At 52.7% G+C, this 17017-nt stretch overlaps 1 protein-coding gene and 1 pseudogene across 1 annotated transcript in view; both read right to left on the bottom strand.

Annotated features, from left to right (window-relative positions):
* KLHL22 (kelch like family member 22) overlaps positions 1–14718 on the bottom strand; it is a 29477-nt gene extending 14759 nt beyond the window's left edge. The window contains exons 1-2 of the mRNA XM_014588574.2: positions 14535–14718; positions 4468–5186 (exon numbers count right to left, since the gene is read on the bottom strand). Coding sequence (XP_014444060.1) covers positions 4468–5150 — 683 coding nt within the window. The 5' untranslated portion in view covers positions 5151–5186; positions 14535–14718. The remainder of the gene's footprint in view (positions 1–4467; positions 5187–14534) is intronic.
* LOC114008098 (kelch-like protein 22 pseudogene) lies at positions 14535–14700 on the bottom strand (annotated as a pseudogene).
* Positions 14719–17017: the final 2299 nt, after the last annotated feature.

A 17017-nucleotide genomic window follows, 5' to 3' on the forward strand; every position in this document is an offset into this window, starting at 1 on the left:
TTTGGAGAGGTTTTTGCTATAGGAAGTGTGTGCTCGCTGGAAAGACAGAGAGAAACAAGAGACAGAAAGCAGTCATGCTCCCTGGGGGAATGGCCATGCCACAGTCCCTTCTCATGGGATCTTGGGCACGCACACACACGTGCCCGGAGTAAGTTTAAGCCACCAGGTCCGGGACACGAACCTCGGTCGACTACATGGGAGTCCAGCAACATAGCCATTACGCTAACTGCTGGTCCCGTAAACAAAATTATTTTAAGTAGGGCCAGGGAAAATGGCAATGTGAGTCTATCTAATAGGTGGGGCGTGCAGTTGGCATGCAAGAACCCACAGTACTACAGCTACGGAAAAGGTGCAGAGAACGACAGGGTAACAAAGATGCAATCAAAGGGGGTGGCTAAGGCACTGGACTCCCTCGTGGCCGACTGCAGTTTGAGTCCCAGACCTGGAGGCTTGGTTTCTCACTTTCCCTCTCTCTGTGTCCAGTGAACTCACGTGCCCTACAGCAAATGAAAATATTTAATAACAAGGACCACCGGATAGTATAATGGCTACGTCACCGGACTCCCACATAGTTGACCACGGTTCTAGTCCCAGACCCAAGAGCTTAAAACTCACGCCAGGCACCTGGGCAAGTGTGCTCAAAATCCCGAGAGGAGAATGGAGAAGAGATTGTGGCATGGCCATCCTCCCAGGGGTGATCTCTCACTTTCTGTCCCTTTGTCTATATCTTTCTGGCAAGTGTGCACATCCTATCGCAAAAGTCTCTCTAAAAAAAAAAAAAACAATAATAATACATAAAACTTGGGGCCGGCAGGTGGCATGGACACTGGACTCCCACATGGCTGACCGTGGTTCGAGACCTGAACCTGGTGGCCTTGCTTTCTCACTTTCCCTTCCTCTCTCACTCTCCCCCTCTCTTTCTCTGTCATTCTGTCCCTCTCTGGTCAAATTAAAATTAATTAAGTTAAATAAAGTAATCATGAAAAATATATACATAAAAATTAAATAATTATTTTAAAAGATGCAATCAAAACAGAAAAAAGAACAGTGGCCTCTTGGAGTACAGTTTGCTTGAAAAGAAGAAACTTTTTACGTGACATTTCATGTATCGATGCTTTAAAATATAACCTGGTAAGCACTAACTCCTCGAACTGCAAGCCCTGACTGGCAAGGTCCTGTTCTGTTAAACTCTGAGAGCACATACGTTCTAAGGTGAGCTACAAAAAGAGAAAGCGGAGAAAGACCCAAACTGTCCGAACATTCAGAGGAAGAGACGAGGTCAGTCTGCAAGTTCTGAGTCTACCGGGAGGTCCCTGAAACTCTCATTCTGTGCAGATGACAGACCCCGGAGGAAACTGGCAGGCAGGTGGCCCTCCCTGCCACCTCCAGCCTCTGAGAGCCTCTCCCTCGAGCCAGGTCAGGCCAGCTCCCAGCCCGGAACTTGAGGCTGTGGTTACTGACTACTGGGTTTACAGGAGCTTTACGGAGTTGGCTGTGGTCTTGCGGCACACCTCGAGACAGAAACGGGAACCACTATCAGGCTGTACCCAGGAGGACAGGGTACGGGGACAGACAGAGTGCCCATCTGTCACCCCCAGGGACAGCCTCCTTGATGTACACAGCTGCCCCCACCTCCTAGGAGAGCCAGAATGCTTCGAAGAGACCTTTGCCGGTCTGCAGGTGGCTCTCAGTAGTGCAGTCTGGCCTGGCCGCCCAACTGAAAACGAACCCCTGAAAAAAAGACGTTTCTAGGCTTGGCCAGAGGGAAGCCTGAGCCCAGTGTGAATAGACCCCCTGGGGTCGGCGTGAGGTCAGGGGGAGAATGCAGGGAGGCCTTTGCTTCTTGTGAACTCTGCCCTTCCTCATATTTAACCATGACATAATACGGTCGGCTCTATTTGAGCCTCATCGATTTAGCAAAGGTGATCGCTCCCTGAGCCCAGAGGAGCAGAGGTGGCCAAGGACTGGCCGTCTCCTCCTTGGTCGGGGCCACCATGCTTGGTTCCTAAGTCAGGAGGTGGCCCCAGCGCACCCCAGAAGATAGAAGCACGAGACGAGCTTGGTCAGCCCCGAGCTCACCGCTGCTGGAAGCGGCTGGCAGTCTCTCTGTGGCGCCCCTTTCAGCACCCCGGGCGGGGAGACCTCGCTCAGGCAGTGGGTACAGGAGGGGCCTCTAGAAATCTAGTGATGACAGAAGTCGTGGGAACTTGACCTACTTCCCTTTCTTCACTTCGATAAATGGGTTTACGAGCTCCCAGCCTCGCTGACTGGAAGAGCGACACGCATCCTGTGACCACAGCGATCCATAGGACCCCTCTGGGAACGCTGCCTCCTCCCAGAGGCCTCTGCGCCCAGCAGGTGGTTGTCTCCAGGGTGGGAGGGTTTAGAAAGAGGCTCAGTGACCTGTAGGTCTTAACCGCTCCCCTGGCCTGACGGCTGCTTGGCTGGGTAGGAGAGCAGTAGGAAACCGCCCTCCGCCATGGGCTGGTGGTGGAGGGAGAAGACAGCAAGGACAGGCCAGGTGGTGGTGCAGAGTGAGGCGGACCCACGCAGCAGAACGGCCGGGCTCACGCTCTGGGACCCCTGGCACGTCAGGCACCTGCGCACATGCCCGGGGGCCCGGCAGCTGGGACTGGAGGGGGTCACCACGTACAGCCTTGTGGGGGGCCGTTCTCTCTTTTTCTTCTTCGCGAGAGAAATGAGTAGCTTGGGCCAGTGGGTGGCACAGAGGTGTAGGTGCTGGGTCCCACATGCCGACTGTGTTTCAAGTCCTGGACCCAGCAGCTTGACAATCACACCTGGGGGGGCCAATAGGTGGTGTGGTGGTGAAGGTGCTGAACTCCCACAGGTCTGACCACAGTTCGAGTCCCGGACCTGGCGGCTTGCTTTCTCACTCTTCCCACCCCCACCCCCCCTTTGGTGATCATGTGTGCCCTGTAGCAAACTGAAAAATAATAACAATGGGAATCAGCCAATGGTGCAGCACTTACATCGCTCAACTTCTGGGACCAGCAGTTAGCGTAATGGCTATGTCGCTGGACTCCCATATAGTCAAACGCGGTTCGCATCCCGGACACAGTGGCTTAAACTCACACCGGGCACGTGTGTGTGCGTGCCCAAGATCCCGAGAGGAGAATGGAGGAGAAGGAATTGCGGCGTGGCCATGCCCCCTGGGGGTGATTTCTCACTTTCTGTCTCTCTCTGTATTTCTGGTGAGCGCACGTGCCCTATAGCAAAAAAAAATAAAAAAAAATTAAAAAATCGCTCAACTCCCATATGGCCAGCCACGGTTCAATTCCTGGACCAGGTGGTTTCAAATTCACACTGGGTACAAGGGCATGCCCAAGATGCCGGAAGGAGGAGGGAGCGTGATGGTGGCATGGCCACCCCGGGAGGGGTGATTTCTCACTTTCCCTCTCACAGTGTCTGTCTGTCCCTCTCTGAGCACATGCGCCCTAAGGCAAACCAATGATTATAAAAATGATGATGATAAATAAAATAAAATAAATAATTCTTTTTAAACAAAGAAAATCATGTTGGGTGCATGTGAGTGCTTGCCCAGAGTCCCAAGAAGAGAATGAAGGAGGAGGGACTGTGGGTGGCCATCCCGCTGGGAGATCATTTCTCTCTTTCCTCTTCTCCCTCTCTGACGAATGCACATGCACTATAGCAAAACAAAACAAAACCAAAAAAAAGAGGGAAGAAATAAAAAATAAAAATAAAGAAATAATCACTAAACTTGTAGATTTAAAAAAAATTTTAAAAAGATGGGCCCGGCAGGTGGCAAGGTGGTTAAGGGCTCTGGACTCCCCCCCTGGCCGACCTCGGTTCGAGTCTTGGACTTGGTGGCTTGCTTTCTCACCCCTCTCCACCCCCGCACTCTGTCACTCTCTGGCCAAAATTATAATGAATAAATAAATAAAATCAAATAAAAATAATTCTAAAAAAAAGAGAGAGAGAGAGAGAGACAGAGAAAGCAAAGCAAAGCAGAGAGGCCAAGGGAAGCTGAAGCAAGAGGTATCAGAGCTTAAGAGAAAGCCAGACGGAGGGGAGGTGCGGCGGCCCCTCCTGCACGCTCCGAACCCTGACTGCCTCTCCTGGCGCTCGGCCAGTCCCGGGGCACCTCGGCACCACAACCACAAGCCCACAGCCCAGCCCTCCCTACACAGCTGAGCAGCTGCGGTCCGGGTGAGCGGGCTTCTGAGAAGGAGCAGGGGGCAAGAGAAAAAAGCCACCAGATGCCTTCTTCCCTTGTCTCTGTGCACGCTCTAGAGATCAGCTGGCCTTCGCCCGACACAGACGTAGCCGCCGGGCCACCACACGAGCTGCCACGCTCGTGGCAAAGGCCGGCAGGGGAGCCAGGTCTCCGTCACGTGCTCCGTCACAACACACCCCCAACCGGCCCGCGTGGCCCGCCTCCCACACGGTGCCCCACAGGCAGAGGCGCCCAGAAGTGCCCTCTCCTACCTCCAACACCGGGACTCGGCTCGGAACCCCTGGACGTTGTTGTCCCCTCCGATCAGGTACACGAAGTTGTTGAGCACCGCGATGCCCTGGTTGGACATGCGGGGCGCCAGGGAGGCGGTGAAGTGCTTCCACTCCCCCAGCAGGGGGTTCAGGTACTTGGCCTGATCGCTGAGAACGGTGGATGGTGTCGAGTGGATGCCCCCGAAGCCCACGACGCACTGGAAGTCCGACCGCAGCTCCGTGTGCGGGCCCTGCAGGCTGGGCTGCAGGCTCTCGTTCCGGTGGTACATGAGGGCGCTGGCCACGGTGTCCCTCAGCGGGCTGGGGTCCAGCTTGTCGTGCAGCCGCTGCAGGACCTCGGCTTCCATCAGGGGGAAGCGTACCGTCTCCAGGAGCTTGGGGGGCTCGTGCAGCGAGATCTGGTCGGCCTGCACCTGCTCCGGGGTGTAGTGGTAGAGCAGGGCCCCCTCATACACCTCGGTCTCGCGGGAGACCTCCAGGCGGTTGCTGCTGAGGAGGGAGTAGACCTTCTCCAGGGGAAGCTGGCGGTACTTGTCAGTCCGGGAGAAGGTCACAAAGTGTTTGAGGATGTAGGCGTCCAGCTGCTCCGTCAGGCGGTTCAGGTCGAACAGCTCTGCCAGCCGGTAGACATCGAGGATGTTGTCCTCGTCCACCCAGGACATGAGGAAATCGCAGCAGAAATGGATGATCTCTGGGATCTGCGAAGAGGAGACATGCACTGAAGCCTGGGTGGGCAAACGGTGCCTGGGGGTAGGAGACAGGAGGCAGCCCAGAGACCATCTACACGGCGTCCCCGGCAGCTGCCTGCACCCCCAGGGGGAGCAAAGCACAAGCCCTCCCGCTTTGACTGCCCAACCTTCCCCAACACACTAGGGATGACTGGAGCTCGCTGCAGGCTGACTGGGCTATTATTATTATTATTATTATTATTATTATTATTATTATTATTATTTTAGAGGTTTTTGCTATAGGGCGTGTGCGCTCGCCATAAAGACAGAGACAGAGAGACAGAAAGCGAGACATCACCCCCCAGGGGGGATGGCCACGCCGCAATCCTTTCTCCTCCATTCTCTTGGGATCTTGGGCATGCACTCACATGCACCCGGCATGAGTTTAAGCCACCAGGTCCAGGACTCGAACCACAGTAGACTACATGGGAGTCCAGCGATATAGCCATTACACTAACTGCTGGTCCCTGGGCTATTATGATTATTACTATTTTTAGAATGATTTGTTTAATTTTGGGACCAGCAGATGGCATAATGGTTATGTCGCTGGACTCCCACGTAGTCAACCGAGGTTTGAGTCCCAGACCCAGCGGCTTAAAATTCATACAGGGCACATGTGCGTGTGTGCCCAAGATCCCAGGAGGAGAATGGAGGAGAAAAGGATTGTGGTGTGGCCATTCCCCTTGGGAGTGATTTCTTGCCTTCTCTCTGTCTCTGTCTCTCTAGCGAGCCCTATGGCAAAAATTTCTCTTTAAAAACAAAACGAAACGAAAACAAACTCACCCTGGGCACGTGTGTATGTGTGTCCAAAATCCCAAGAGGAGGATGAAGAAGGGAATGTGGTGTGATCATCCCCCCAGGGGGTGATTTCTCACTTTTGGCCTCTCTGTCTCTATGGGTGAGTGCATTGTACCCTATAGCAAAAATCTCTCTCTTAAAATTTTTTTTAAAAAATTTTATTTACTATTTTTTTTTTTTTAACTTGATCAGAGAGAAACAAAGAGAGAAGGAGAAAGGGAAAGTAAGAAAGCCAGTCGTGGGAACCAGCAGTTAGCATAATGGCTATGTCACTGGACTCCTACGTAGTCAACCGCGGTTCGCATCCCGGACCCGGTGGCTTAAAACTCACGCCGGGTGCGTGTGCGTGCGTGCCCAAGATCCCGAGAGGAGAATGGAGGAGAAGGGATTGCGGCGTGGCCATCCCCGCTGGGGGGTGATTTCTCGCTTTCTATCTCTCTGTCTCTGTCTGTCTGGCGAGCACATGCGCCCTATAGCAAAAACCTCTCCAAAAAAAAAAAAGAAAAGAAAGCAAGCCAGTCGCCAGGTCTGAGACTCAAACCACAGTCAGCCATGTGGGCGTCCAGAGCCCTTTCACCACTATGCCACCTGCTGGCCCCATGGCTGGCTGGGTTTAAATCCCAGCTTGGAAATGTATCGAGAGGGTGATGTGTGGCATGTTCTTATCCTTTCTGTGCCTAAGTTTCCTTGTCCATAAAAAAGGGCGAGGACTACCCTGGAAATTAAGAGTGTGTGGAGGCATCGGGCACAGAGCAGGCCCTCGGTGTGGGTCAGCTGCCTTTTATGGGGTTGTCAAAAAATCCTGATGCATTTTTGCATAGAAAAAAAATGCGTCATGACTTTTCCCACAACTCGACAGGTCAAAGGTACTAGTTCTCCCGAGAAATACAAGCTGTCTCCCGCAGGGCCAGATGTCCTCGGTAAGAAAGGGCCCAGCCTCCTCCTCAGGGCTTTATTTGAAAGTGCTGACAGGTGGCGTGGTGGTTCTGGAGGCTGGACTCCCACATGGATCACTGCGGTTCAAGTCCCGGACCTGGTAGCTTGCTCCCGCACTTTGTCTCTTTCTGGTCAACTTCAAAAAAAAAAGTAAAAATAATGACAAAAAATAAGATTAAATAATTTTTAAAAGAAAAAGAAAGACAGCACTGGGATTGAGACACACCCAGATTTCTCCTGCCAAAACTCCCATGGGGAAGCTCAGGTAGACTGCAGGCCCAGCGAGCCCACCCTCTTTCCCAGGAGCGGCCGCACCAGCCACACACACCTGCCACACGCCAGCCCCGAGTTCCAACTTGCCAGCAGAGTGAGCCAAGGGCACTGGCCAGCCCAGCACCCATCGCAAGACCCTGACTCAGATGTCTTGAAAGGCTGGTAGGCTCACTCACACATCCTGAGCCCCAGCCTGGGGGAGACCCAGTGGATGGCAGGGAGTGCACAGGTTCCTAGGCACCCAGTCACCTTCCCCACCTGTGCAGAGAGGCTGGCCGACTGGTGGGAGGGTGAGTGGTATGACGGTGCTTACGTGGGAGGGAGCAGAGAATGAGGCCACAGGCCCCCCCGCAGGATGCTAAAGGACGCCCCGTGATCAGTTAACCAAAACATGGCAGGATGAAAGGACCCACGGGGAAGGGCTCCCAGGATAACAGAGGGTGCTGGTAAGTTCTTTAGGAAAACAGGATTTGAGAGTGTCTCTAGAAACAGAAATATCTGACTATCATCCACAAACTAAGCATTGCAGAGAAAAACTCTGCTGGTTTTTGAAGCTTGCCAATAAACTTTTTTCTTTTGTTGAATTCAAGAGTCATCTAAGAGGGTGGGTCCCACAGCTTAGTTGGGGAAACTGGGTCCCGTATGACTGACTGTGAGGTTCGAGTCCTGGATGCACCAGCCTGAAAAATACACGAGGTGCTTGCGTGCACGTCCCAAATCCCAACAGGGTGGGAGAGTGGAGAAGGAACTGTGGCGTGACCAGGCCCCACTGGCAGGTGCTTCATGGCACGCCTGCTCATTCATGCGCTCTCTCTTTCTCTAGCAAATGTGTGTGCCTCTGACAACTAAAACAGAAAAAATATATGCTGCCTCAAATCAAACTTACAAAAATATTTATGTATTTATTGATTGATTGATTGATTGATTTTTTTTGGAGAGGTTTTTGCTATAGGGCGCGTGCGCTCGCCAGACGGACAGAGACAGACAGAAAGACAGAAAGCAAGAAATCACCCCCGGGGGGATGGCCATGCCGCAATCCCTTCTCCTCCATTCTCCTTTCGGGATCTTGGGCATGCATGCACACGCGCCCGGCGTGAGTTTAAGCCACCGGGGCCGGGACGCGAACCCCTGTTGACTGCCTGGGAGTCCAGCGACACAGCCATTGCGCTAACTGCTGGTCTTTATGTATTTATTTTTGAGAGAGGTTTCTGCCATAGTGTGCATGCGTTGACAGCGAGAAATCACCCCCGGGGGGATGGCTACAGCATAATACCTTCTCTTCATTCTCCTCTCAGGATTTTAGGTGCACACACACACACGCCCGGCATGAATTTTAAGCAGCCGGGTCCAGGACTCGAACTGCGGCCGACTACATGGGAGTCCAGCGATGTAACCATTACGTGTTGCGGTTGTTAGTATTATTTTATGATTTCATCTTACTAGAGAGAGAAAGAGAAAGCAAGTCATCAGGTCCCACATGGGCAACTGCAGTTCGGGTCCCGGACCTGATGGCTTGCTTTCTCTCTGTCTCTCTCTAGTAAAATTTAAATCAATAAAGTTAAATAAAATAATTCTTAAAAAGAAAAAAAAAGAAAGAAAAGAAAAGAAAGGCCTCTAACACTTGCATGTGATATGCCAAGGCCTACTAGCTGCTGGGCAGGTCTGTGTCCCACCAAGTCCCCAGGACGCCGTTAGGGCCTACGAGCCTCCCCGTGACCATCTATCTCAGCACTTAGCAGATATCTCTGCTCTGCCTCTTCCTCCTAAAAAACCTACTTCTGATTTATCCAGAGCCAGGATCCTGGAGCCCAGACTGCCCTGAGAGAGGCCGAGCTGAGGCTCGTGGAGAAGCGGCTGCACCAGAGCCCTCCAACCTCTCGCCTCCCTCCTGCCAGGCAGAGCCTCGTGGAGGAACCAGGCTGTGCAGTAGCGCCCCCCGCCAAAGGCTCCGAAGGGGATGTACAAGCCTGGGGGGACCTAAGGAGACAGTCTCACTGGGATTCGGACCAGGCCCTTGGGACACCGCGAGGAGTCTGGTCCTAGGGCATGGCACGCAGGGGACAGGCCACCAACAGTCGCCAGTCTTAAACAAACATGACCTGTAGGCCTATGACTCAACACTGCAATGCCAAGTAAAATGGACTTTTTTTTTTTTAAGGGGATTATTTTAATTAACTTTATTTATTTATTTTTAATTTGACCAGAGAGGGACAGGGTAAGAGAGAGCGAGAGAGAGAGACGGAAAGTGAGAAAGCGAGCCATCAGGACTCGAACCGTGGGTCCAGGACTCGAACTGTGGTCAGCCATGTGGGAGTCCGGTGTCTTTAACCACCACGCCACCTGCCAGCCCACTATATCCCCCCCCAAGGAAACTTGCTCTAAAACGGTATCACACAGAAGCCCACGATGTTCCAAACAAAGGCAGTTGTTCCCAAGATGGCCTCTGAGGCCCGGGGGCAGACCGCCCAGAGCTCCCAACAGGAGGAGACCGAAGGCGTCCGAGCTGACACGCAGGACAGGAGAAGTGGGGTCTGGGAAGGTGGTCTGGTGTCAGGGGCATGGTCGTGGGTGCAGGGAAGAGAAAAAGAAGGCAGGCAGGAACCCACTGGGAGGCAGACATGGAGAGACGGGCCGGGACAAGGGTGAAGGAAACGGAAACGGGGAGCAGGAACAGCCGCGGGCGGCACCGACGAGGATGACTGGCCTAAACGTGGACACCGGGAGTGAAGATGGCGGAAGGGCTCACGGAGCCAATTCCAAGCCCTGGTGCCTGCGGAATCGTCGTGGGCCAATCAGAACCAGGAGCCTGGGAGGGGCTGCAGGAGGGCAGCAGGTGTGGAGGAGGAGGCTGGCTGTGCTGCAGTGTCTGGGGTGTTCTGGAGACAGCTGAGGAGGGGGGCAGAGCTGGGCAAGGACTCCCAGAGCAACAAGGACGTGGATGCGGGGCAGAGGAGAACAGGGGCACAGCCGCGACGGTGCGGAGGCCACCTGGGAAGGCCCCAGGTTCACATCTCGAGGTCACCCTGAACACAAAGGCTGCACGCGTGTCTGTGATCCTGGATGGCTGAGGCTGGAGCTGGAATTGCAGCGTGGAGACACAGCTGAGGGTGCCTGTCCCTCTACGGAAGAAATAAATTGGGATGTGTAGATGGCATAATGGCTATGTCACTGGACTCCCATGTAGTCAACCACAGTTAGAGTCCCGGACCTGATGGCTTAAACTCACCAGGCACGTGTGCATGCGTGCCCAAGACCCCGAGGAGAGAATGGAAGAAAAGGGACTGTGGCATGGCTGTCCCACCGGGGGCTGATTTCTCACTTTCTATCTCTCTGTCTGCCTCTGTCTGTCTGGCAAGCGCACACACCCTATCGCAAAAACCTCTCTCAAAAAAAAAAGGAGGCGAAGGGATTGCAGCATGGTCATCGTCCCTGGGGGGCAACTTCTTGCTTTCTGTCTCTCTGGCTCTGTCTCTCAAATGAGTGCATGCACCCTATAGAAAAAAATCTCTCTAAAAGCAAAACAAAACACAGGGGCCCCAGACCAGCCTAAGCATACAACACTCAGTGGCGTGAACCTCTAATCCTAGCTACCTGGGAGGCTGGGGCAGGACTGACATGGCAGAACCTGTCAAAATAAACAACCTTGGGACCAGCAGTTAGTGTAATGGCTATGTCGCTGGACTCCCACATAGTCAACCGCGGTTCGAGTCCCGGACCTGGTGGCTTAAACTCACGCCGGGCGCGTGTGCGTGCGTGCCCAAGATCCTAAAAGGAGAATGGAGGAGAAGGGATTGCGGCGTGGCCATCCCCCCTGGGGGGTGATTTCTCACTTTCTGTCTCTCTGTCTGTCTCTGTCTGTCTGGCGAGCGCACACGCCCTATAGCAAAAATAAATAAATAAACAAACAAACAAACAACCTTTGTTTTCTCTCTCTTATTAAAAAAAAAAAAAGGAATAATATCCAGAAATTATTTTTTTTTTTTTTTTTGAGAAAGAGAGGTTTTTGCTACAGGGCACATGTGCTCACTAGAGACAGACACAAGAAATCATGCCCCGGGGGGATGACTGTGCCACAATCCCTTCTCCTCTAGTCTCCTCTTGAGATTTTTGGGCACCATGTGCATACACCCAGCTTGAGTTTCAAGCCACTGGATTTGGGATTTGAACCATAGCCACACGGGAGTCTAGTACCTTAACCACTGTGCCATCTGCTGGTCCCAAAAAATAGTTCTGTCATAAAGGCTAACTCCATCTACTCATAATGCCAACTACAGCAAGGCGAGGGGTGCTCAGATCAACCCAACAAGCAAGTGTAGACCACCTCCACCCGCCAGTCCGAGAACAGCCTTGCCTAGAAGGGGCCTCCAGATGCCCCCAACAGGTTGGTTCTCCTATGACTGGAGTTCTAATTGCCCCAAGCACTCTCTCATCTAAAAAAAGTTACAAAGATGAACTTGTAACATTTCACTTCACTTCTGAGAAATGTCCGAAGAAGTGACTTTTTTGGGTTTTTTGGAGAAACTTTTGCTACAGGGTGTGTGCACTCACTGGAGAGACAGAGACAGAAAGTGCAAAATCAGCCTCCCAATGGGATGGCCATGACGCAATCCCTTCCCCTCTTCTCTGCTCGGGATTTTGGGCACACATGCATACACACCTAGTGTGAGTTTTAAGTTGCCAGGTCCAGAACTCGAACCATGGTTGACTACGTGGGAGTCCAGTGATATAACCATTACACCATCTACTGGTCCCAGGAAGGGACTCTTAACTTGGATCAGGTTCTGACTAGTGCTCAAGGGCCCAGTCCTGTGGAGCTGCACCCACACCACTGAGCACCAGTAGAGCCTAACGAAAACCAAGGCCCACTGCCATAGCCTTGGGACACTTTGAATTCTGTAGGAAAACAGCAGGGTCAGCAGATGGCGTAGTGGTTATGTCACTGGACTCCCACAAGGCTGACTGTGGTTCGAATCCCAGATCTGGTGGCTTAAAAATCATGCTGGGAGCAAGTGCCCCCCAAGGTCCCAGGAGGAGAATAGAGAAGGACTGCAGTATTGGCCATGTCCGGGGGCGGGGGGGTGATCTCTCTTGGTGAGTGCACACACCCTATGGCAAAATCCTCTAAAACATAAATAAATAAAAATTAAAAATAAAAGAGAAAAACATTTAAAAGAGATCAAAGCAGCCAAGGTAATGAATAAGCAGAGTGGCAGGGAGCTCTGTCAGACGCAGGAGCACAGGCCCGCCCACTGGCTTTGTGCAGCTCCAGGATCTCTTCAATAGCTTGGACCCAGGAGGAGGCCAAGGAATGAGCAAAACAGCAGAGGATGGCAGGGGGCATCTCCCTGAGCTCCCAGAACAAAACCCAAGAGCCTCCTCCCTACTATGGCTTCCTGGCCTCCTTCACTGCTTGGTGTCCTCACTGTCCCTCCTCTCACGCCAATGACACTGCCTGGCAGGCATCCTGGGCACCTCTGGAAACCCTGCCTATACATGTGCTATGGCTTACTTGTCCCCTCTAAAACTCACGTTGAAATTCAATGCTGGGCCAGCCAGAAGTTAAGGCAGCTGGATACCACGTGGCCAGCTGCATGGTTCGAGTCCTAGACCTGACAGCTTAAAAACATGCTGGGTCAGGACCAGCAGTTGGCGTAATGGCTATGTCGCTGGACTCCCATGTAGTCAACCCGCGGTTCGTGTCCCGGACTCAGTGGCTTAAACTCACGCCGGGTGCGTGTGTGTGCGTGCCCAAGATCCCGAGAGGAGAAAGGAGGAGAAGGGATCGCGGCGTGGCCATCCCCCCTAGGGGGTGATTTCTCGCTTTCTGTCTGTCTCTCTCTGTATTTCTGGTGAGAGCACGCGTCCTATAGCAAAAACCTCTCAAAAAAAAAAAAAAACAAACAAAAACAAACCCAAAGAAAAACATGCCGGGTCTGTGTGTATGCATGCCCCAAATTCCAAAAGAATAGAGAAGGAATTGAGGTAGGGCCATTCCTCCCTAGGGGTGATTTCTCACTTTCTCTCTCTGTTTCTTTCTGGAAAGTGCACATGTCCCATAGTAAAGAAGGGATTGCGGCGTGGCCATCCCCCCTGGGGGGTGATTTCTCGCTTTCTGTCTCTCTGTCTCTCTCTGTCTGTCTGGCGAGCGCACGCGCCCTACAGTGAAAATCTCTCAAAAAAAACCACATCAGGCACAGGTGCACATGTGTCCATAATCCTGACAAGATGAAGTCGGGGAGAAGATACTGTGGTGTGATGGCACCCCACCGGGCGGTTGCTTTCTTCCTCTTTCTTTTTCTGGTGTGTGATTTCCGGCAATTAAAAAGAAACTGAAAAATGTGGGCCAGCCCGTGGCGTGGTGCCTGGGGCACTGGACTCCCTGTCTGTCTGGCGAGCGCACGCGCCCTACAGTGAAAATCTCTCAAAAAAAACCACATCAGGCACAGGTGCACATGTGTCCATAATCCTGACAAGATGAAGTCGGGGAGAAGATACTGTGGTGTGATGGCACCCCACCGGGCGGTTGCTTTCTTCCTCTTTCTTTTTCTGGTGTGTGATTTCCGGCAATTAAAAAGAAACTAAAAAATGTGGGCCAGCCCGTGGCGTGGTGACTGGGGCACTGGACTCCCACGCGGATGACAGCAGGTCACGTCACCGACTCAGCAGCTGGGCTTTCACTGTCTCTCTCTCACTCTCTGTCTCTGTCTCTCTCTCTGGTGAGTACATGTGCTGCCCTATAGCAAATTAAATAATAATAATAGTAATAAATCGAATGTCATGGTAGCTACATGAACAGGTGGGACCGAGGGTCAGCCAGCAGTATGATGGTTAAGGTGGCTGGACCCCTCACGGCTGACTGTGGTTCAAGTCCTCGACCTGGTGGCTTGACATGCAACATCCTGGGAAAAGAATGGAGAAGAAGGGATTGTGGCATGGCCATACCTCTGGTGGCTGATTTCCCACACTTTCCTTCTCTCTGTCTCTCTCCAGTGAGCACACACTCCCTACAACAAAAACAGGGAAAAAATGAAGGTGGGACCTTAAGGGGTAATTGGGCTACGAGGGCTTTACCATGACCACAGAGCGGGCTCCTGAGAGAAACTAAGTCCGCTCCCATCTGCTCTCCCATGCGAGCTTGCTGCCTGACACGGCAAGAAGGCCCCTACCGAGGCAGCCTCCCAGTCTTGAACTTCCCAAGCTCGAGATAAACTTCTGTTCCTTACAGACTGCCCTGCCCGTGGCATCCTGTTGCAGTGGCAGCGACCAGACTGAGACGGCGCGGGCTGGGCTGCTCCACGAGGCGGGTCTCACCTGAAGCGGTCAGGCGGCCACCAGCGTCTCCTGCACGTTGCCCAGGCTGAGCTCCAGCTCCGAGGTGTAGATGAAGTGCAGGATCTGGCACATGGCGTTGTAGGACACGCCGTGGATCAGGACCTCTTCCTGCTCCATCTCCTTCAATCCCCCAGCAAACATTCCTCTGCGAAGTGAAGAGACAAGACCACACGATGACGCCAGTGAGGGTGTGCGCCCGGGGCACGGAGCATGAGCGTGCTCCGAGCAGGGGATGGGCGGAGAGGCGGCCAGCACGGGGCGGAGCCGACCCTGTGGGCTCTGAATAAACAGCCTGCACACGTGAGTCGCCCTGGCCGGGATCCTGACCAAGGGCAGCCGTCCCAGGTATCACTGCCAGGTATCACTTGACTCGGGTTTTTTTCCCCAGAGGTTTTTGTCTTAGGACGGGTGTGCTGGGGGGTGGGGACAGAAAGGGTGAGGGGGAACGAGAAATCACCCCCTGGAGGGATGGCCATGCCACAATCCCTTCTCCTCCACTCTTCTCCTGGGATCTTGGGCATGCTCACGTGCACACGTTCTCGACATGACTTGCAAGCCACCAGGTCTAGAACTTGAACTACGGTCGGCCGTGTGGGAGTCCAGCAATGTAACCGCTAAGCCACCTGCTGGCCCCTACGGTCAGCCGTGTGGGAGTCCAGCAACTTAGCCACTGCACCACCTGCTTGTCCCCTGACTCCTTTTCTCACGGACTAGGGCATCCCATGCGAGCCTCCTGAGGGCAGATCCACGCCTGGCTGGCTTCCTGCTGTATCCACTGGCACAGTTCCTGATCAGGGCAGCTGCAACTCAAGGGCACAGTTTCAAAGAATGAATTCACTGGGACCAGCAGTGAGCGTAATGGCTATGTCACTGGACTCCATGTAGTCAACCATGGTTCGAGTCCCAGACCCGGTGGCTTAAACTCACGCCGGGTGCGTGTGCGTGCGTACTCAAGATCCTGAGAGGAGAGTGGAGGAGAAGGGATTGCGGCGTGGCCACTCCCCCTGCAGGGGTGATTTCTCACTTTCTGTCTCTGTCTGTCTCTATCTTTCTGGAGCACGTGCCCTATAGCAAAAACCTCTCAAAAAAAAAAAAAAAAGTGATTCTTATTTAGACTTGGGTTTGATTCCCAGGTACTTCATTATGTATGGGCAAATATTAAAAAAAAAAAAAAATCCCAAGCCTGGAACACTCTGGTCCCAAGCATTTCAGATAAGGGATACTCAACCCATTTTCATCAAGGTTCTACCAAATGTCAAGCACCACTCAAAGAACAGGAGGGGTAAGTGTGAAGTAGACCGGTCAGATTCCTGCTACAAGTTTAATGGTAGTGGAGGGAGGATAAGACAAGAAACGAGGTATTTCAGAGTGTGAACAATGCTAGCAAGGAATTCAGCAGAGCATCTAACCTGGGGCAGGCAGATAGCATGGGACCAAAGTGGGAAGATGGCATGGTAGTTAAAGGCACTGGACTCCCCTGTGGTCAACCATGGTTCAAGTCCCAGACCTAGCGGCTTACTTTCTCATTTTCTATCTCTCTCTCTCTCTCTGGTCAAATTAATAATAATAATAATAATTAATAAAGTTAAATAAAATAATTCTTAAAAAAAAAAAAATTAGGCCTGCTGGTGGCATGGTGGTTGGGGCACTGGACTCCCACTTGGCCAACCATGGTTTAAGTCCTGGACCTGCGGGCTTGCTTTTCCACTCTCCCTTTCTCTCTGTCTCTCTCTGGTCAAAATTGAAGAATAATGATAATAAATAAAATTAAAAATAAATAAATCTGGGACTAGCAGTTAGTGTAATGGCTATGTCGCTGGACTCCCATGTAGTCGACCGCGGTTCGAATCCCAGACCTGGTGGCTTAAACTCACGCCGGTGCGTGTGCGTACGTGCCCAAGATCCCGAGGGGAGAATGGAGGAGAAGGGATTGCGGCGTGGCCATCCCCCCTGGGGGGTGATTTCTCCCTTTCTGTCTCTCTCTCTCCCCCTGTATGTCTGGCGAGCGCACGCGCCCTATGGCAAAAACCTCTCAAAACTAACTAACTAACTAAATAAATCTAAAAAAAGGAAAGAGTAACTACCTGGAAGAGGAATGGGTGGAGCAATGAAAAGGGACAGCAAAGGCCCCCTGCGAAGATCCAGGACCTAAGGAAATGCTGGCCTGGCCACGGTACTCGGCAGCCAGGGGAGGGCACTCCAGGTGGTGGAGACAGGTGCATAGGTCCCGGAGCACTTGGCACGTGAGGCGGCCAGCCTGGGAGGTGGGGTGTCAGCAGGGGCAGCTGCATTCTGCATCTTACTTGTTAGTAAGATGTCCTGGAGATCGATCCTTCTCTGTGTACACGCGGCTGCCCTGCTCTGTAAAGGCCGTCACCACGGCTTTAACCCACTCCCACTGGGGCACGTCTCCTCTTATTTCATGTGATGGATCGCCTCACCCCTGCGACTTTCCACTTACG

This window comes from Tupaia chinensis, unplaced genomic scaffold, assembly GCF_000334495.1.
Source record: "Tupaia chinensis unplaced genomic scaffold, TupChi_1.0 Scaffold000287_1, whole genome shotgun sequence".
Lineage (NCBI taxonomy): Eukaryota > Metazoa > Chordata > Mammalia > Scandentia > Tupaiidae > Tupaia > Tupaia belangeri.